Source organism: Argentina silus (assembly GCF_951799395.1).
Source record: "Argentina silus genome assembly, chromosome: 8".
Classification (NCBI taxonomy): Eukaryota; Metazoa; Chordata; class Actinopteri; order Argentiniformes; family Argentinidae; genus Argentina; species Argentina silus.
In genome coordinates, this window is record NC_139662.1 from 11,577,437 (window position 1) to 11,599,802 (window position 22,366).

General features: G+C 42.5%; 1 protein-coding gene across 1 annotated transcript in view; it reads left to right on the forward strand.

The window, feature by feature from the left end:
• Positions 1 to 2,046: 2,046 nt before the first annotated feature.
• Positions 2,047 to 22,366, forward strand: part of grm6a (glutamate receptor, metabotropic 6a) — a gene marked incomplete at both ends in the record, with an annotated part of 28,418 nt that continues 8,098 nt past the window's right edge. Inside the window, 6 exons of the mRNA XM_083676033.1 lie at positions 2,047 to 2,637; positions 11,544 to 11,760; positions 12,158 to 12,290; positions 15,577 to 15,731; positions 16,133 to 16,273; positions 16,404 to 16,604. Coding sequence (XP_083532159.1) covers positions 2,047 to 2,637; positions 11,544 to 11,760; positions 12,158 to 12,290; positions 15,577 to 15,731; positions 16,133 to 16,273; positions 16,404 to 16,604 — 1,438 coding nt within the window. The remainder of the gene's footprint in view (positions 2,638 to 11,543; positions 11,761 to 12,157; positions 12,291 to 15,576; positions 15,732 to 16,132; positions 16,274 to 16,403; positions 16,605 to 22,366) is intronic.

Here is a 22,366-nt window from a genome sequence, read left to right on the forward strand (position 1 = left end):
AAACCTCTGCAGTATTGAAGGTTCCCAAGAACACAGTAGCCTCCATCATTCTTAAATGGAAGAAGTTTGGAACCGCCAAAACTTTTCCAAGAGCTGGCTGCCCGGCCAAACTGAGCAATAGGGGGAGAAGGGCCATCGTCAGGTAAGTGACCAAGAATCCAATGGTCACTCTGACAGAGCTCCAGAGTTCCTCTGTGGAGATGGGAGAACCTTCCAGAAGGAAGGTCTCTGCAGCACTCCACCAATCAGGCCTTTATGGTAGAGTGGCCAGACTGAATGCCAAGTGTCACGTCTGTAGGAAACCAGGCACCGCTCATCACCTGGCCAATACCATCCCTACGGTGAAGCATGGTGGCAGCATCATGCTGTGGGGATATTTTTCAGCGGCAGGGACTGGGAGACTAGTGAGGATCAAGGGAAAGATGAGCAGAGCAAAGTACAGAGAGATCCTTGATGAAAACCTGCTCCAGAGCGCTCAGGACTTCAGACTGGGGCAAAGGTTCAACTTCCAACAAGACAACGACCCTAAGCACACAGCCAAGACAATGCAGGAGTGGTTTGAGTGAGTGAGTCTCTGAATGTCCTTGAGTGGCCCAGCCAGAGCCCAGACTTGAACCCGATCGAACATCTCTGGAGAGACCTGAAAATAGCTGTGCACCGACACTCCCCATCCAACCCGACAGAGCTTGAGAGGATCGGCAGAGAAGAATGGGAGAAACTCCCCAAATACAGGTGTGCCAAGCTTGTAGCTTGTAATCGCTGCCAAATGTGCTTCAACAAAGTAAAGGGTCTATAATACTTATATAAATGTAATATTTCAGTTTTTTATTTTAATAAATTAGCAAACATTTCTAAAAATCAGTTTTGGCTTTGTCATTATGGGGTATTGTGTGTAGATGAGGGGGAAAAAAAGAATTTAATCCATTTTAGAATAAGGCTGAAACATAACAAAATGTGGAAAAAGTGAAGGGGTCTGAATACTTTCTGAATGCACTGTATGTTACCTACTTTACATGTAATGTGCAGCAGTGCCTTTGCCCAGCCATGATGTCAAAGAGGGCTCTGAGGGCTGACTTGATGGGTCAAAACCATGAAAGGGATAGTTCACTTTTTTTTTACACCTTAGTCAGATGTTTCCTTACCCTGAAAGTAGTCTATGGGCCACAGTTGGTTAAATAGACATGACTAACTTCAAATAACTTAACCCTAACCCTAACAAAAAAACAATGGGAGTGACGGCAATTAAACAAAGTTCAAAGTTGCATGGCCAAATCAACTCAAATGAACTTTCTGACTTGGAACGCACCCCCCCCCAACCTTGCATTGCGTACAGTACATACATGTATACGATGTTACCTACAGTAACTGTAAAAGATGTTACTTTACAATGCCTTTTAAAGAGAGCTCAGTATTCCACATCCAACATCCAAGGCCTCTATCCAAACAACAGATGTCTTTATAAAGCATTACAACCCTATTGGGCCACAGCCGGTCACACCATCACCACTAAAAATCAGCATTCAAATCCACTTTCTGCAATGAAAATAAGCTACATATCATCTCATTACACTGTTTACAGTTTTCATTCGTACAATGTGAAGGGATTACCATACAATCTTGCAATAGGGGGCGTGCCCTGTGCTATTGACTGAATGAAAAATGTAACCCCACTCTGCTGGAAAAAAATATGATATTTGCTGGAGAATCATAAATATTAGTTTGGCCTTTGCTGACATCTCTCAGATTTGTATTCAACGGGTAGGCCTAAATCCTGGCTTGTCTGACCCTCATTATATTTTCCTCTCTGTTCCCTCTACTTTCCAATTATATCTATTTTCCCATTTTCTACTGTCCTCCCCTACCAAAAAAGGGATAAATGCAATTTAAGGCCTTAAATTGAATCAATAATCTCAATAGATCATATTATGTCTTATTACGACTTAGTCCTCTTAAATGCTCCACTTTCTTTACTTTCGGCTCTGTCTCTCACAGGTGCCTCAAGTTCTGTAGAGGGTGAAGACTTGTGCCAATAAAAGTCCCAGCACCATGACATCACAATTGCCCTCGCCCCACCATCACCACCAATATGGAACATTCCCGAGCTGGGCCTTAGGATGGAGCTGGAAAGGCTCCCGCTCCTCCACCACCACCACATGGCGCCACCTCCTACTATGGATGCTGTGGGTGGGCCTGATGACCCCCCCGGGATCCTGGGCCACCCACCATGGCATTCACCCCCACTCCATCAAGATCCCAGGGGACATCACCCTGGGGGGCCTGTTCCCCGTCCACGCCAGGGGACCCCACGGCCTGCCCTGTGGGGAGATCAAGAAGGAAAAGGGGATCCACCGTATGGAGGCCATGCTGTACGCCCTGGACCAGATCAACAGTGACCCGGAGCTGCTGCCCAACATCACGCTGGGGGCCAGGATCCTGGACACATGCTCCAGAGACACCTATGCCCTGGAGCAGTCGCTCACCTTCGTCCAGGCCCTCATCCAGAAGGACACCTCGGACATACGCTGCTCCAACGGAGAGCCCCCCATCATACGCAAGCCGGAGCGCGTGGTCGGGGTCATCGGGGCGTCCGCAAGCTCCGTGTCCATCATGGTGGCCAACGTGCTGCGTCTGTTCGAGGTGAGACGCCAGTTAATATCCTACATGTGGTTAGAATTCACCTGTGTGTTGTTTAAATGTGTAACCGGTTACTTCATGTTCTATATAAGGTCAATGCCTAACATGTGCAATTAATTCACATCTCCCTATTAAGACTTTGTTTCGGTTGCACCCCGACATATAGTCGGTCTTACCCCTCAAATATCCTACAAGTGTTCAGATTAACCAAGGCACTGTTTAATAATAGACCAGTTTATTCATGTTCTATTTAGTAATCCATACAATATGTATGAGGTTTAGCCGCTGTGTTCTGTCCATGAGGTCAGTGTGACCCTGAGGCTTTGGCTGTATGAATGCCACTGATGGGAAGTCCTCTCTCCCACAATCCCCTCTGAGTGGGCCCAGTCACATGGGCCTGCTGTGGGACAGTCCATCCAGCCGAGTTAAGTGCTGCAGTTAATTGACAATAAGGATTTAGACAGTGTGTGGCTAATCATGTTTAGAACTCTGAGCACCCGTCAGGCTCCACTATTGTCCTCCCTCGGATGGGTTGGCCTGGACCGGATAGTGTCTGGACAGAAGATGATTTATAACGACACACTTTTCATTCGATGAAACAAAACGAGAATGTTTCCAATCTCGACTACATCGCGTCTTCGTGTCATAGGCGAAGAGTAATGTGAGCCAATATCATAAGCTCTGTAATTGAATGTGTGAATGGGGTCGAAGAACAAAAAAGCATTCAAGTTGGATTCTTCATGGAATTTACTCATCTAGTTTCTAGTGAAAAGGTCAGGTGTTATTTGTGGTAATACTTTTCAAGATGTGTTATCAGTTAGATGTATTCAGTAGCATGCTTTGGGTCAAAAAGATGACACATATGATCAAGTCAAATAAAAATGTAATAAAAGATGAAACACATATATGATCAAGTCAAATAAAAATGTAATAAAAGATGAAACACATATATGATCAAGTCAAATAAAAATGTAATAAAAGTCCGAGCTCCGGTAATAGTAACAATACAAAATAACCTTGTGTGCAAATATGACCAATTAGCTAACATTCAAATTATGAATATGCATGGTAAACTGAATTAATGAATATATGATTAAAGGTACTCAAAATGTGTGCTTTGTAGCGTTGTGTAAAGTCGTCATTGGATTGAGCATTATTGCAAGTATATAAGTAAATAGAAATTGAATCATGCATGAGATGTTAAATTCATTGGAGTGGGAGGAGCAAAGCTACAAGCCCGAGGAGAACAGAACCACCCTCTCTTATGCTAGGGCTCCGCTTGTCATTTGCAGTTTGCTGTATATACTGTAGACTATACTAGATGTGATCTAAAAGGCAAGATAAATGTTACGAAGAAAAACTGTCAACAAATTACCCAGAAAAAAGTTTAAACAAGTGTCTTGTAGGGCCAACAAGTGCCTATTTGTATTTGTGTACCACAGTAGCATGGTGCTGTACTCCATCATCGTTTCCCATTCTCTCTTTCTCTCTCTCTCTCTCTGGGTCGTGTTTGGCAGTCAGACTCCAGAGCTCCTTACACTGGGTGCCAGAAAAGAGAAAATGTCGAATCTCTGTGACGAATGTACAGATTTGCACTCTACTGTAAGCTTACTGAGTATTTCCCTCTCTTTCTTGGTCCTCCGCTAGAATGAAATCCCATCCTACATGGGGTCTTATATAAGACAGTGAATTGTGAAATGGGACAGTGTTGTTCGGGAACTGCTTTTCAGAGCTTTGAATCTAGGCAGAGGGAAATTGATTGTACGACATTCCTTTGTCTGACTGCATAGTACGTCTGCTGTACATCAGTCCATCGGCAAAGCCAAATCCTTTTCAAATGCATACTGTACAAGCTATTATACATTAGTCGTAGTTGACCAAAACCATTCACAATCATGTAAACCGTGTGTATGCAATTGGCATCTGTCAGCGGCATTCCCTGACTTGCTCTCTGTGTAGTATCCATTTCAAGGTGAAAAAACTGTTGAAGAAATACTATTTTCTTTATAAAAGGCTGTTGACTTCAGTTAGGCATGAATTTATTCAGCTGAGAAGAGAACTGTATATGAAGTAAAATTCAGCTGACAAACACAAGAGTGTAATTCTTATGAGAAGGAGAAATGAGCTATCCCTCCAAATAGAAAAGAATGAAAATAGATTTTGAAAAAAAGGGTCGATACATGCGCATTGGGGACAGCTGTCTGGAGACAAAGCACTAATTAAACCCTTCTAATTCATACTGAGCGAGGACAATGGAGCAGCACAGCAGAGCATTGCCCATGTACCTTCATTAAAGGAACATTTGGTATTAAAGGGATGAAAAGCAGTGAACCACACAAAGTGGTAGGACTCCGGTCTAACTGAGTGTTCGTTGTTCAATGAAATGAAAACAAAGGTTGAATATTATCAGTAATTTGTCTACATTTATGTGAGTTAATAACTTATGTACATTAGGTCCTGTTCTTAAGAAAAGTGAAGCTTTTAAAGGATAGGCACATTATGATGTTCTAATTGCTATTCATTCAGATGAGATTTGGTGAAAGTAATAAAAAAAGAGTACTTTTGAATTTGGGTCAATCACTAGTACAGCACCCAGTCTCTAATCTATCAAACAGCATGGTGCTCTAATTGTTATTCATTCAGATGAGATTTAGCAAAAGACTACTTTTGGCTGATTCAAATCATTGTGGAAGACATACAGCAGCATTAAGTACTCAAGTAATGTCACAAAATGTCAACTTGATTCACACTATGATATAATTGTGCATTAGCCCCTGTCTACCAATCTAAACTCTAGCTGTTTCTTGCTCCAGTGAATCTTTTAACACGACAATCAGAATCAGTCATATTCTGATGGGCTACTGCACTGTGGTGAGTGGAGAGGGAACTGTCAATCAGCCCTCCACCAGTCCTTTATTACTGACCCAACACCAACAGTAGCTGCCAGGTTTCTCTCCATTCACTCACTCAATTATATACTGTATACCAGCCAAACAAACCTCAGATACATAATATATCCTAAGGGAAACAAATGCAAAGAAAACAGCAAGGGGCCGGGTACTGAGCCTTGCAGAACACCAAACTGGACCTTGGAGGGAGCTGAGATTTTCCCATCCAGTAGAACAAATAGTTAGGTAGGATCTAAACCACACTAAAACCAGACCATGCACACCAACAAGATTCTCTCACAATATGGTCAATGGTGTCAATATGATCAGAGCTGCGCTCAAATCAATAAGTACAAGGACAGAAACAGAGTTCTGGTCTGCTAACTGTTGTGAGCAGAGAGGGAACTATCACTGAGCCCTCCACCCCCCCCCTGACTGTGACTGACCCAACACTAAGAGTAACTGCCAAGTCTTTCTCTCTCAAGACAAGAGGGCCCATTCACTCAGTCCATTGTAACCCCAGCAGTGATATGCCAGCCAGCCACACAGACCTCAAATGCATTGTCTCAGCCCAGCCAGTCAGTCCCCGGTCCTCTAATCTATCAAAGAGCCAGCTAAAGAGAGAGGCAGACAGCCACACGCATAGTCACTGTCATCCGCACTTATTTTGATTACAAACAGGTCAGGGAGTAAGAAAAAAAACCAACACAGAAACAGGGGCTGTCAATCCCACTCACAGTGAGGGAACAGGACTTTGGCAACCTGGCAGTTGCGTAATTATTCTATTCCTACTTCATGGACTCTTCTGAAGGATGTGCTTGTGAACACTGTGAGCATGTTTATTTAATGAAGAGAAGAGCATTGCATTTTGGTTCAGGGAACACCTTCATGTACTCAACTTTTTAACATTCACTTCATGTGGCAGGGCCATGCTAATACTCCATTTGGACATCTCTTTCTTTCTTTTTTTTCCCTTTTTTTTAATATCACAAATGGATCTTTTTGTAGGTGTCACAGATAAACACAATGCCTGTACACAATATTTCACTTCAATATAAGTCGTTGATTAAGTAGCTGAACTGAAAATATCAACATTTGGCAAAACACCAGACAAAAAGGATTTTCATGATTTGTGAAGCCTCTATGTAGAGTAGCTATTATAAAATCTGTATGAAGGCTTCAGTAAGCCAAGATGTACATCCTTTAAAGTGTCTGTAACTTGTCACCACAGGACTTCTCTTTTAAAGAATTCTCCACATCTCATATTCTTTCTGTTTACCATTTCTCTTTTGTTTACTGACTCCCAGCTTCTCCTGAGTGCATAGCATTATAGAAGATGAGAACAGAACTCCTGTTACTTGCTCTATGCTTGCTCTCTCTCCTCTTATGACTGCTCGTCACAGGCAGTACAGCTTAATGACACTTTCTTCACAATACCGTAAGCCATTTAGCAGGGGGCTGAGGAGCCTGATAGCGGATCAGGCTGCTGTTAGCTAGAGAATTCGGGATGCCTTCCGGGACAATAAGCCACTGGCAGCCGCTCAGACCTCCAGCTAAATATAGAGACATGGAGGGAGAGAGAGGGAGACAAAAAGAGAGGGAGAGAAAGAGAGAGAGGGGGTGGGAGAGAGAGGGGGAGTGAGAGAGAGAGAGAGAGATGGGGAGAGAAAGTGTATGTGTGTGCATTTGTGTGAGAGAGAGAGAGAGAGAGAGAGAGATGGGGAGAGAAAGTGTGCGTGTGTTTGTGTGAGAGAGAGAGAAAGAGAGAGAGACAGAGAGACCGACAGAGAACAAAAAACACACTGCTCTAGGATACATTTCCCTAACCATCCATAACAAATGTTTGATGGAGAAAATATATTAAGGGAATTAAGTAAATTGGGAATGAAGAACTGCAGGGAGCATTTTTAAACTGTGGAATTTACAGGTTTGTGGTCCATTAAAAATGGGCCTTGGTGAGTGAAGATAATGTGCGCAGAGTAAGCCGTTGCCACAGTGTAACATTCAAAGAACAAAGACTTCAAGAAAACAAGCGCCAATTACAGTACATCAATGAGTGTTGAGATCAAAGCATGTTTTGTCTCCCATATACAGTGCATTGGTTTTCAATACAGTAGCATCTTCTAGGAGAACGATCAGTACTGTATGTTTGGCCCATAACATTGAATGACTCATTTCTATTCTCACTCTAATTCTATGGTTTAGCCATCCAGTGTCTTTGAGATGATAGTTCTAAACAAACAGGTCTTGGCAGAGTTTGAACCGGGGATGTCTCGCAGGGATGCCACAGAGGACATCCTAGTGGCACTTGTACAAGGGCTATATCTGTGTTTAGAAGTCGCAGGCAGGGCTACCTCAAACGCCTCGGCTACACACGCAATACCTAATGTGGGGAGAATGCTCTTCTGCGCTAATGCATACCTGCTCGGTGAGAGAGGGTGTTACATATCATCTTCTTGTCCATCATGGTGCTGGCCCAGTTGGCTGCCCTCCAGGGAACCTGTTTGACTGACATGCCGTGTAAGTCCCGCCCACGTCTGGAGTGACTCCCCCATGCTGAGGGGCCTTGGAGAGAGAGAGTCACTAAATCATACATGACTCCTGACAACAGCCGCAGCTCCTCTTCTTCTTTAAATAGAGCTTCATTCCATTTAAAAAATCATGAGCCGCTGGATTTTTATCTCCATCCCGGATAGGACGGGATGAGATTTAGGCATGTAAATAAGGGGGCCCCCTCATTCGCTCAATTCAAAAAAGCGTAACCATTTAATATCCAGAGAGAAATTTAATTCCAGCTAGATGTCAGATGATGATGGAGTGGAACCAGAAGTAGGGTGTTGTTGTAACAGAGGGGTTAACAGGCGCAGGCAACCCGTGAGAGCTGACATCTATCTCTGCTCTTAGGTGCCCCATAAGAACTGAAGTGAAAGCTAATTTGTGTGACTGAAAAGGAAATACACTCCTCTATCCCTGGGCCGAGCTACAGTACTTTTTATAGCAGTGTAAAAAGGTTACGGTGAAAACTAGCTGTGCCCTGTCGGAGTCCTTAATCCCTGCAGTGATATGACCCCATAATGGAGGGTCACTGTATTATCTGGTGCCGACGTTGTCTTTCATCACTTTGATTCCCGTAGTTTAGTCCAGACTCCATTCTGTCCTCTGTACTAAGGTTCTGTCAACTCAGGGTGGTGTGTAAAATACATTATTGATGAAGGCTACTGTACCTGTTGGCCAAAACTTTGTTTTGTGGTGAAATAAAGCACTTGGGACCAGCAGATTCCGTGTGTGGGATTTTTGGAGGGCCCATAAGTTAAGGATGTGCATATCTATTTTTGGATTTCAAGATATTTCTTTGACACGTTAAATCAAGTTGCTCTAATACCTGTGTACTGTTGTAACATTAAGAACTGAAATAGCAACATTGTGTTAACATGCTGTTATATATTGACTCACTAATTGCTTTGCAGTTATAACGTAGTGCAGCTGAGTATTTCTTGGCAGTACACAAGTGGGATAAGGAACAGTCCTTTTTCCTCTTGTGGGATAACAAAAAACGCTCTATGTTGCTCAAAGTGCTTGTGGAAAAGTCCCTCTTGAGCATAATAGTACAGGGGCTGTTTTGAGTTGTGAGTGAGAGCCCTAATTAGTTCTATACTACAGTGTAATGATTATCATAACCATTGCTTGGGGAAGCGTCATTTGCCTCATGATAATACTTTGAACTTTTGGTAATATGAAGACCACCGCAAGGTTTTAGAGGATCACATGAACTCCATGTTATGGCTAAAAATCATGCTTCACGTGTGTTGCTAACTGAGTCATGACACAGACAGGCAGACAGGCAGGCAGGCAGGCAGGCAGGCAGACAAACAAACGGGCAAGAAGGGAGACAGACAGACAGGCTGGCAGGCTAACAGGCAGGCTGGCAAACAGGCATGCAGAGAGAGAGATAGAGACAGGCAGGAAGAAAGACAGACAGACACAAATAGATAAGTATAGGAGGAAGGATCGGACTGGTGGACGAATGGATAGATAGATAGATAGATAGATAGAAGGTACGGATGGAGGGTGTGTTTTTTGCAGACAGAGCAACAACAGTGGGATTGAGACAGGAACCACTATGGTGATTAAAACACTGGATTTGAATCTGGGTCTCTCAGCTGAATGAAAGTGAAATTCTCTGATTCTCTGAGTCTCGTTGGTCAGACAGTATTTCAGCTGTAGGGACTGATCCTTTACCATGTGAGAATGTTCAGGAATTCATTAACAAATATGATTCGTTCTTTAGTTAAAGAGTAGGACTTGTTTTCACCTCTCTAGTTTAACATAGCCTTTAATTAATACATGCAATGAGCAGGTGTTTCTGCTAGGGTAGACATGTTGTTGCAATGATTCTGTTGGGGGATGGTGCACACACGTGGAGTGTGTAAGTGTGTGTGTGTGTGTGTGTGTGGGGCAAAGCTGAGAAATGACAACGCCACGTCTCTTGATCTCGCTCGCTCTCTCTGTCCCTCAGTCTGTGCTTAACTTAATTTGACTAAAAACCCCTCTAATCCTCCCCGATAATCTGTCAAATGGTCCTCTCTCTTTTCTCTCCTTCTCTCTCTTCACATCCCTCTGTCCCTCTCTACCTTTATCCCTCGCTCTGAATCAATTACTGAACCTGAACTGACACAAAAAAAAAGATAATCTGTCAAATGGTCCTCTCTCTTTTCTCTCCTTCTTTCTCTTTTCCCATCCCTCTGTCCCTCTCTATCTTTTCCCTCACTCTGAATCAATTACTGGCAAAACCCCCCCCAACATTTTCAAATAACTAGATAGCACTTACTGGAGTGACCGTGAGGCTTAAATTATTATACAAGCAGAGGGAACCTTGGGGAGGAAGCATACTGTCAATTTGTCCATTGACAAATATACTGTAGTTTTATCAGTTAGTTTTTGGATCAATGTGAGGCAATAGCGATCCTATACAATGAACTCCTGATATTACTAAACGGCTTTGAACTCATACAGTACATGCCAATGTGTGGTATGCATGCATATATTTTCAAAACATGTAAGAGTGAATAATGTACACTCACTGAACACTTTATTAGGAACCTGTACACCTTCTCATGGTGGAGGTGGTGTAATGGTGTGGGGAATGTATTCTTGGCACACTCTGGGCCCGCTAATACCAATCAATCATCGCTTGAATGCCACAGCCTATTTGAGTATTGTTGCTGACCATGTGCATCCCTTCATGGCCACAATTTACCCATCTTGTAATTGCTACTTCCAGCGTGATAATGCACCATGTCACAAAGCAAAAGTCATCCCGAACTGGTTTCATTAACATGACAATGAGTTCAGTGTTCTCAGTGGCCTTTCCAGTCACCGGATCTGAATCCAATAGAACACCTTTGGGATGTGGTAGAACGGGAGATTCACAGCTTGAAAGTGCACCTGAAAAATCTGCAGGAATTGCGTGATGCAATCATGTCATCATGGACCAGAACCTCAAAGGAATGTTTCCAACATCTTGTGGAATCAATGGCATGAAGAATTGAGGCTGTTTTGAGAGCAAAGGGAGGCCATACCCAGTATTAGTATTGTGTTCCTAATAAAGTGTTCAGTGAGTGTAAATCCTAAAGGAAATTAATAAATAGAGTTTACACACATCTAATGTGACATTGCAGTTAAGATGAAAGTGTGCTAGACTTATATATTATTACCAACTGTACTATGTAACCGGTGGGGATTGAACCGGGGACTTCATGCATGGGTGACCCAGACGTATGCCGGTGTACCAAGAGGACATCCTCGTACTATGAGGCCTACATCTAGGCTGACAGTACAAGTCTTAAGCAGGGTTACTCATCACAATTCCAAATCATATCTGCCACAACTACCTGTTGACTTCCTTTTCTGTTTCCCTCTAGATCCCCCCGAGCTGAGTGACAACAACCTCTAAAGTGTCTTCTCTCCTCCTTCTGTAACTCATTCATCTCTTCTCTCTTTTCTCTCTCTCCGTAACTGTAGATCCCTCAGATCAGCTATGCCTCCACAGCCCCAGAGCTGAGTGACAACAACCGGTACGACTTCTTCTCTCGCGTGGTGCCCCCGGACTCCTACCAGGCCCAGGCCATGGTGGACATCGTCAAGGCCATGGGCTGGAACTATGTCTCCACGCTGGCTTCAGAGGGGAATTATGGAGAGAGTGGAGTTGATGCCTTCGTCCAGACCTCTCGAGAGGCAGGTACAGTCAAACAAACCAACGCTCTCTTCTCCTACCTGTAGTGTGATGTCAAATGCTCTTCTGTAATGTTGGTTAAACGAACGTGGGAAATGAACGTGGGAAAATACTGTATGTATGCAACCGGACTAGGATTGTACTTGGGTATCCCGCTTGCCACCACACTCACTGCCTTAGCCCGTAAGCCTAGGGTTAGGTCTCAGGCAAGGTTTCTCGAGTGCTTCCGAACATTGTGAAAATACAACCATTGTGAAGTCTATCCCTTCCTCTCTCTGTGGACAACGCCTTGTTGCTTTGATGACCGTAGCCATCATGTTTTATTCTCATTCATATTTTCATATTTCATATGTCCTTTCATTCAGTATCAACATCAATGTCCGTGTCTCTTTCCTCGACACAGGTGTGTGCATCGCTCAGTCTCTGAAGATCCCGCGTGAACCTAGGCCAGGAGAGTTTGACAAGATCATTAAAAGGCTGATGGAGACATCCAATGCCCGTGGGGTCATCATCTTCGCCAACGAGGATGACATCAAGTAATTGCAACATATTTCTTTCCCTCTGTATTGTGATGGTGCGTTTTGTCTTGTGATATAACTGTTTCGTATCGACTTATGTTTTTTGTCAGGTGGCCCTGTCCTTCTGTGTTGTGATATCTTTCTTGTAATGTTGTCACTGTATTTTGTACTTTTAATCGCCACTGGCCAGGCCGTCATTGTGAATAAGCATTGCGTAAAGGTTCAATAAAAAATGTAAAAGTGATCCCATCGAGAGCAGCATGTTAGATTATACCATTCCGCAGTGGTGACTCACTCGTAATTGGGACAAGAGAGAGAGTCTTCAAATGAATTAAGCTCAGAAGTCTAAGTGAAAGGACTGAAAGTGGCATATTTCATTAAGTATAAAGGAGGAATAGAAGCATAAATATAACCACCAACGCCCATGTGAATTCAAAGACATGGATGTATGTTTGATTTTATATGTGGGGGGACACACTTCTGTGTGTCAGGGAGTCCTCCCTCAGAATTTGATTGCCATTTAAAGTTCATTTTCTGTAAAGGACATCAAAAACAATGCCCAGAGTAATTGTTATCACAGATGAAAAGAGTTCTATAGACAGTATATAAAATAACAGTGATACTAGATAGCACTAGAACAGAGGTAAGTCAAATATCAAGGTATTTAATTTGGAATTGCCTCTCTTCAATGCTCAGAATGTGAATGATTATTAGCTTCTAAAGAATCCAATTTCGATAATTTAAATAATTTAGTTGATCGCAATTAGTTATGTTTTCAAATCCTAACTATAAACAAGCGTAAATATGTCCTGAGAATGGAGAGTTATAAAGAAGTTCTAGAAGTTCTTCAAAGGTCCCCAGAATGTACCAATGACTATGTACGTCCTCTAGAGACCTGAGGAACATGAGGAGATAATGGTTGTAAGAACATCCTGATCCGGTCTTGGTTTGGTCCATAATGATGTCCTGGAGATTAAGTTAGGTAGAAAAGAACCAAATTTTACCTTTACCATTATGCCAAAATCACCTCTAATCACTTATAATTTGGATTTTAAATGCAATCTATTGGATAAAAAGTGTGGGGGGGAATACAATTTTCTAAAAGTGAGTGGGACATGTCCCACCAATGCCTAATGAAACCTATGCTCCTGTCCTAAGCTCAAGTTACTGTGGAGCTATGCTTAAAAATGCATTGATTGAGGATCTGTGTGAGAGACTATCAATATATATAATGATCAATATAGATCTGTTTGATTGAAGCCTGAGTGGAGAAGTAGATGTTAGATTAACTTAATGTGAATATATACAAGTACCCTTGTATAATGTAACTGAACCGTAGGTCTTCTAGAAAGAAAAATAACCAGCACCCTTTCCCCCATACACACAAGTATACTCATATGTTGTATTCTCCCATTAAAATATGAGTCAAATGTACCGTTGAATCAGAATAAGGACATTTGAAAATTATGAAATAGATGTCATGACAGAGTCAGTGGTCCATTTCTTTTAAATGGCTGTGGTTTACAAGGGCACGGGTGCGTTAGTCAATGTATTGGATGACTGATGTATTTTACTGCAGCTTGTCTCCCCATTCTGCATGGATACCACAGCCATTCAAGTGTGTTACAGACTCAAACCTCTGTAAACATAGTGTATGACAGAATCAAATTCTTTTGTTTTTCATTTGACAACCAATACTTCCCATATTGTCTTATTTCTCCTTGCCATTTTCCTCTGACTGTATCTGCACTCTCCTCACAGATTCTAAATGGAACCCAACACGGTTTGTGGTAGAACTAAAAAAAGACTTCCCCTACAAAGACAAGCCAAAGAATTTTGGTTTTAGGTACAGGTAGAACCTATTTTCTAAGAGTGTTCACTGCAGGGATGACAGTTAAGCAAGCGTTACAAACAGTACCGTATGTTGTTGTCCAACAGATTCTTCTCCATATGCAACAAACCCTCGTGATTGACTGACAAAGACAGACACCTGTGCCTGAAAGCAGTCCTGTCCCCCTGTTATTCTTATACAGTACATACATAAACACACCAGATGGAATAAGAAGCAGTCAGGTGGCACTATGTAAATCGCCTAAAGATTAATTTAAAGATTCATCTTCTGTGATAAGATTTAAGCTACCCACAACTACAGTCGGTGCACTTCTCAATCACCTAAGTAACTTGATTGATTATCATTGCAGGTTGAAACCTTTGATGTAACTGTTTCTGAACACTCTTGATAAACTCTCTTTTCAGGGCTACTACACTGTACACTCTTATAAAAAAGGATTCTTAAAAGGTTCTTCAGCTGTCCCTGTGGGAGAACCCTTTGAAGAACCACTATAGGTTCCATATACTGTAGAACCCTTTTGGATTCCATTTAGAACCTTCTGTGGAAAGGTTTCTACAAGGAACCGAAAAAGGTTCTTCAAAGGATTCTTCCACAGGGACAGCCGAAGAATCCTTTATGGTTCTAAATAGTGTAGATATCAAATGAGATAACATCATATTATTATCAACTATTACAACAATGCTCTTGACATCCATATGCAAGCAGAGAGTGTCGTTACCATAGAATTTGAATTCAATGAATGGTTGCCACATTTAAAATATTCTATGTACAAATGTAAGTTGGTGACAAAAAGCCTATCCTTCATTGGTTTAGTCCAGATCACTGATTTGATGGATTGATTGATAGATAGATTTGACGAGTTTATTTAAATCTTACACCTTTAACGGTGCCAAGCCCATGTGGGCTTTTAAGAGACTGTCAACACACACTGTGCATTTACGATCATATATATATAAATGATAGCATAGAAAACCAGTTTTCTTGAGTTTAATGGGATAGTTCACTATTTTACACCATATACCTTAAATTGGCAATTTGGGATTCTAACAATAACAAAACAAAGTCTCCCCACCACTTTTTGTGGCAACAGCTGTGGGATGGGACTGGAGAAATAACAGAGCTATAGATACAAAGACTGACCATACATGAGATCAAAATGATAGTTTTAACCATGTTTTGAAACATGTTTGTTTACAAGAACATTGTTTACCAACAATTGTGTAAAACAAGCATATATTTTAGGTTCTGATGAGGTAAGACTAAATTGAATTAATCTCATGAGACATGCATAATATATTTTCATGAATCAATGGCTGTATATCATTCATTTAAAAGCCCCAAAATGGATGTATGAATCCCAGATTGACACTTTAAGGTAAAGACCCATCTTACCATAAGGTGTCAAATAGTGACCTATCCCTTTAATTCCCTTCCATTCCCTCCCTAATCTAGACGGGTTCTGGAATCAGCCAAGAAGGCCAATCTCACAGGTCACTTCCAGTTTGTGGGTTCCGACAGCTGGGGTGCCAAGAGCTCTCCTATTCTAGACCAGGAGGACGTAGCCGAGGGAGCTGTCACCATTCTGCCCAAAAGAGCCTCTATTGATGGTACAGTATACCTAACCCACCCGATGAACGGCAGTGTTGCAATATCCACATCTGCATACTGCTAGAGAATGCATGACCAATACATTGTTTCATTCTAAATGGTATGCTTACCCTAATACACACTACAGAGCTGAGCCGAGCTGAGCTGCACTGGTCTAGCTTGGTTGCACATCTATCATAGATGCTGAAACAGTGCTAAAAAGGGACGTGAAAGGAAAATATCTGCCAGCACAGTATGCTTCGGGTCAAACCCTGTAGTGTTTAAAGCCCCCTAGTGTGGTTATTGGATCACAAATCATATCTCATTTCATGGCATTTTTATTGTTTTCATTTAAGTTGGGAAACTTTGCTATTTCAAGTAAATAATCGCTGCATGGCTGTTTTGTGTCCCCGTGGCTCAGGGTTCGACCAGTACTTCACCTCCAGGTCTTTAGAGAACAACCGCAGGAACATCTGGTTTGCTGAATTCTGGGAGGACGATTTCCGGTGCAAACTGACTCGGCCAGGCATCAAAATAGACAGTGAAAAGAAGAAATGTACAGGTAAGAAGAACATTGCATTGAATATTATTTTATATGAATATCACTACATTTTCTAGTGATACAGACTCTGACCAGAGGCAGTAATGGACTGGATTTTCTCTCTCTCTCTCTCTCTCTCTACCTCTCCTAGGCGAAGAGAGGATAAGCAGAGACTCTCACTATGAGCAGGAGGGAAAGGTACAGTTTGTGATCGATGCGGTCTATGCCATGGCCCACGCCATACACAGCATGCACCTGGACCTGTGCCCTGGCGCCACAGGTGTCTGTGACAAGATGGATCCTGTGGAGGGACCTATGCTGCTCAGCTATATCCGTTCTGTGAACTTTAACGGTGAGGCCATTATACAGTGCCTATAGAAAGTCATCATATCTATTTGAAATAGTTACTATATTTGTCATACAGCCTGAAATCAAAACCCATTAAAAAAAAAGGCGACAGTTCTGAAAATTTATAAAAACAAGAATAACAGGGTTGGAAAAGTCATCAGTCCCCTGATTTCATACTTTGTAGAGCCACCTTTTGCTGCAATTACAGCCATCAATCTGTTTGGATATGTCTCTACTAGCTTTGCACACCTAGATTGGAGAATATTTGCCTATTCTTCCTTGCAGAATTGTTTGAGTTCAGTCAAATTCTGTGTGTTTTGGGTGGTGTGCTGTGTTTGGTTTTCGCCAAACATAGCGCTTGGAGTTCAGTCCAAAAAGTTCAATCTTAGTCTCGTCTGACCATAAAAACCTTTTTCCACATGGCAACAGAATCTTCCAGGTGTGTTTTTGCATAGCACAAACGAGACTGAGTGTGGCACTTTTTCAGAAAAGGCTTCTTTCTTGCTACCCTGCCATACAGGCCAGCTTTGTGTAAAGCTTGTGAGATTTTTGTCACATGCACAGACAGACCAGTCCCAGCCATAAAGACTTGTAAGTCCTTCAAAGTTGCCTTTGGCCTCTTGGTAGCTTCTCTGATCAATGTCCTCCTGGCTCGGTCATCCAGTTTGCACGGACGGCCTGATCTAGGCAAGGTGTTGGTGATGCCATACGCCTTCCTGGTATTCAGAGGGATAGCTAAAGCCTTCGAAATCTTTTTGTAGCCTTCATCTAACTTGTGCCTTCCTACAACTTTATCCCAGAGGCCTTTTGAAAGTACTTTTCCAACCATGGTGAATTCTAACCATGCACTTCTAGTAGTGGAATCCTCAAGAAACAGCTGGTTTTATTCTGAAGTAATCAAAACCACTACAATTGATGTCAGGTGGGGGGCAATTAGCCTGGTGTTTGATCTGGAAGTTGATTGGTTGCACCTGAGCAAGTTTATAATGTATACTCTAAGGGGCTGATCACTTAACCAAACCAGGTATTTCACTAATTAATTTTTAATAATTGTCCATCATTTTTTATTTTTACTTTGATGATGAGGGTTATAATATGTACATACAGCTCAAAAAAGTTAGATTTGATTTATTTTAATTTCCAGGGTGTAATGTGACAAAAGGTAAAGATTTCACAGGGTATGATGACTTTCTATAGGCACTGTATGTATTATTATGTATTGCATGTACACTAATATCTTACATTAGTCACATCAACATTCTGGCAGAGGCTTGGCTTTTGTGTGGCAAAGGATTTTAAGGACATTAGTTTTGGAAACCAGACCTGGCCTACTTCTGGATCATCATTCCAAGAGGTGACTGGGCCACATCCACATACCGACCAAGATGTGGCCTTTTCATGGTGATGATTGGGCTTAGGTATGGCCACCAGAGCCAGTCCACTTCTGGCCAAGGGAACAAACATTCTGGCCCAGGCTTGGCCTTTTTGTGGCAACGGCCTGACTTAGTTATGGAAATCAGATTTGGCTTAGTTATGGCAACCAGATCTGGCCCTGTTGTACTCAAATTGTGGTCAAGATCTGGCAACTGTACTGCAACCAGATAAGGCCCACTTATGGTTGTATTGTGGCCAATATTTGGTTTACTTATGGCAACCATAACAGGCTAATTTATAGATAGATTCCAGCCTTATGTGTGGTAACCACATCATTGTTGCACAAAAGATACAGATACAAAATGTTAACAAAATAATAATAAAATAAAGACCTTTAGTACTTGAAATGAAGAGAAAATGACTAATTGGAAGAAAACTTTGCACCCCAGCATACCAGCTGTAGTCTGCAATCTAAGCAAATGCAGAAGCAGCCTAGTCTTTGGCCTCCTGCCAAAGAACTCCCACCAAATTACACTGATCTTACATACTGCCTTGAGTGGAATCAGGTGTGTTGTGTCGTAATTGGCCACACCTGAGTCTAATTGGGTGTCTGAGGAGGTTTTTAGAATTCAAAGGAGGCTGGTGTGCTATCAGTTACTATTCATATCCAAAACCTATCTCAAGTTGATTAGCTCAGATCTTGTCAGCATGCTTTATTCATATTTTGACTGGCAACACTGACAGACTCATTTCATCTGGTTTTAATGAGTGTCATTGTTCCACAGTCAAGCTGTTCTAAACCAGATGAGATGAGTAGATTTCCCAATGGTCTGTGTAAATCTAAACACTGTTGGCTCAGTTGGGTTGGGATGTGACTTGGGATTGAGACAATTTCACAGGTGCTTTGAAAACCACCAGTTTATCCATTTCAGGATATATCACAGAATTTATGATTAATCTTCTCATTGGCTAGGACTAAATATATATATATTGTTATATTGTTCCCAGCAGTAGATCAACATTCCTCATGTAAGGGTTTTGGACTAGTCAAGTAAGGGGAGAAAATGAAGGAACATAGGGTCCCACGCATGGCAATAACATTCTTGACCGTTGTTACACTCCTTGGTGGAATAGTTACAGAGCGCAGATTCGCCCTGCCTTCGGCAAATCTGACCTCTGGTCTGCTCCTGCTGACCTACAGACAGAGCCTAAAGCAAGCGCCACCAGTGTCACGCAGTGCTGGAGTGAGCTAACTCAGGATATGCTTCAGGGATGTTTTGATTGTGTGGATTGGAATGATCCACTCACAACATCAATGTTTTCACTTACTCTGGTCAGGTGTCATCAAGCATTGTATAGACGACATTGTTCCTACTGTCACAGTACAGAACGGTCATTGCCCAACCAAAAACCATGGATTAACAGTGACATCCGTGCCTTGCTGAAAGCACGTACCACCACATTCAATTCCGGGGACTTGAAGGCTCGAAGTCTAGATCCGACCTCCAAAAAGCCATCAGAGGTGCTAAGAGGAATTACAGGGACAAGATTTAATCTCAGTGCCAAGGCTCTGACATGAGAGGGATGTGGCGGACTATAAAGTTTTACTATTACGGACTATAAAGGGATACCAAGCAATCTGGACACTGTCGCTTCGCTCCTCGACAAGCTAAATTCCTTTTTTTTTTGTTTGCTGATGACACCACCGTGGTTGGCCTGATCTCCAACAACGACAAGTCAGCCGACAGGGATGAGATAAATGTCCTGACTGACTGGTGGTCAGATAATAATCTCTCTCTTAATGTCAGCAAAACCAAGGAGCTGATCATGGATTTCAGGAAGAAACAGAGGGAGGGGCACGTCCACATCCACGTTGGTGGGGCTTAGGTGGAGAGAGTCAACAGCTTCAGGTTTCTTGGTGTCCACATCACTAAGGATCTAACATGATCACACCACACCCACACAGTTCATCAAGACAGCACGCCATCTGTTTTTCTTCAGGCAGCTGAGGAAATTCGGCCTGTCACCCCAGATCCTCACAAACTTTTACCAGTGCACTATTGAGAGCATCCTGTCCGGCTGCATCACCGCCTGGTATGGCAGCTGCACTGCTCACAACCATAAAGTCCTGCAGAAAGTGTAGCTATACACTACATACAGTACCAGTTTGCCCATAAGCAAAGTTCCAACTAACCACTTTACGACAGCAGTGCCAGTGCATGCCAAAGCACTGCCAGCTAGTGCTCAAAGCCAGGTGCTTCGAGCCGAGTGAACAAGCCCATTAGAATTTCCGCAGTTGGGCTTTCTAATCCCACCTCATATGATTTCCAGTTTGTTTACATTCTGCAGTTTGTAAGATGGTGAACTATGGAGACATTAGCAACACATCATAGGACATATCAACACGCAGGTAGCCTGGAGGTTAAAGAGGCCGGCCCCCCCCGCTCCAGGAGGGATCTGGATGTGAGCTGGTGACTGGAGGGTTGCTGGCATCATATCCAGGTCCCTACCACTGACGTTGTGCCCTTGAGCAAGGCACTTAACCCCGAATTGCTCCAGGGGCGCTGACTTGGCTGACCCTGTGCCCAGAGCCCAGTGCTCTGTTCTCCCTGGGGGGGTGTGCGTGTGTTGTCTCGGAGGGGGGGTGTGCAAAAAGACCCATTTCAACAATTGATGTGAATTGATTGCATGGCAAATAAACAGTCTTTCTTTCTTCTCTGGTTTCCCAACAGGGGAATATACATACCCCACCGATGCCTCATCTCTGCAGGCACACCATGAACCAGTCCGTGAATTCACCCTTGACTGCTTTAGACCCATAACCCAGGAGCGACACTTTAAACTAGTCACCTCCTCCAAGACATCTACCTGCATTCTTGACCTCATTCCTACCAAGCTAATTAAAGAACTCCTCCCGGTGCTTGGTGATCCTATTTTGAAAATTATTAATGCTTCCCTCTCCCTGTGTGCCAAGCTGCTTTAAACTGGCTATCATTAAGCCCCTTCTGCAAAAGCATAGTCTTGACCCAAGTGACCTGAAGAACTACAGACCAATTTAGAATCTTCCATTCCTATCCAAATTACTTGAAAAAGCCCTAACCCAGCAGTTGACACATTTTCTTACCACAAAGGTATTTTCGACACCCTACAATCTGGTTTTAGACCCCGTCATTCAATGGAGACGGCACTAGTTTAAAATTAGTTATAAATAAATATAAATATTAGTTATAAATATTCTATTACTTGCAGCTGATAGCAGTTCTGTTTCATATCTGGTCCTCCTAGACCTCAGTGCCGCTTTTGATACTGTCACGAGATTCCCTTGAAGAGATTAGGAGACTACATTGGCCTTTGTGGTGATGCACTTTCCTGGTTCCATTCATATTTAGCCGACAGACACCAATTTGTCAGGACCAGTCTTCTGAACGGTACAACGTTACCTGTGGTGTTTTGCAAGGCTCTGTCCTTGAGTCCTTATTTCTTTCAGTGTACATGCTCCCCTTGGGTGATATAACCCGGAAATTTCCATTGCTATGCTGATGACACCCAGCTGTACATCTCTATGAAGCCTGGAGAGCATTCAATCATCTCTCGTTTAGAGGCCTGTGTTGTGGAGATAAAACATTGGATGTCTGGCAACTTCTTAACTCGGAGAAAACAGAGATTTTGCTACTATGTTCCAAAGCACAGAGACACCTCATATCAGGTATGACATTAAAAGTAGACGGCTGCAATGGTGTACCAAATGATAATGTCAAAGATTTTGGTGTCATCCTTGACCCTGAACTCATATTCAATGCACACATCAAAAACACATTCAGAGCTGTCTTCTTTCACCTTCATCACTACGCTGGCTGCTAATAAAACAAGGTCTTGCTTCTAACTTATCAAGCATTAAATGGTCTTGCACCTGATTATTTAGTAGACCTGATCAAACCCCATTCACACCCTCAGATCCAAAGATGCTGGACTGCTTGCCGTAGCCCGCATAAAAGGGAATACAGCTGGAGGCAGGGCTTTTTCCTATCGAGCACCACTTCTGTGGAATACGTTCCCTCCCCCTGTGATTTAGATTTACCTCACCTTTTTAGCTCTGCATACGGTTGCCGTAGCAACTCTCCCTCCCCCATTACCATTGTCATTATTTCACTGTGTTAATAGTGTTTTATTCCATATTATATGTATTGTTTTTATATGATACAGTTTGATTTGATATTCATAGGACACACCTCTAAAATGTCAGTTTCTCCACCCCAAACACGCAGTTGGCACAATGACCGTTGGAATATACACGTTTGGCGTGTAAAGCACAGTTCCACATGCGTAAGTGACGCGAAAGGAAATGAGAACAGACCCCAGATTGAGCCAAATCCTGGACTATATTATATTGCA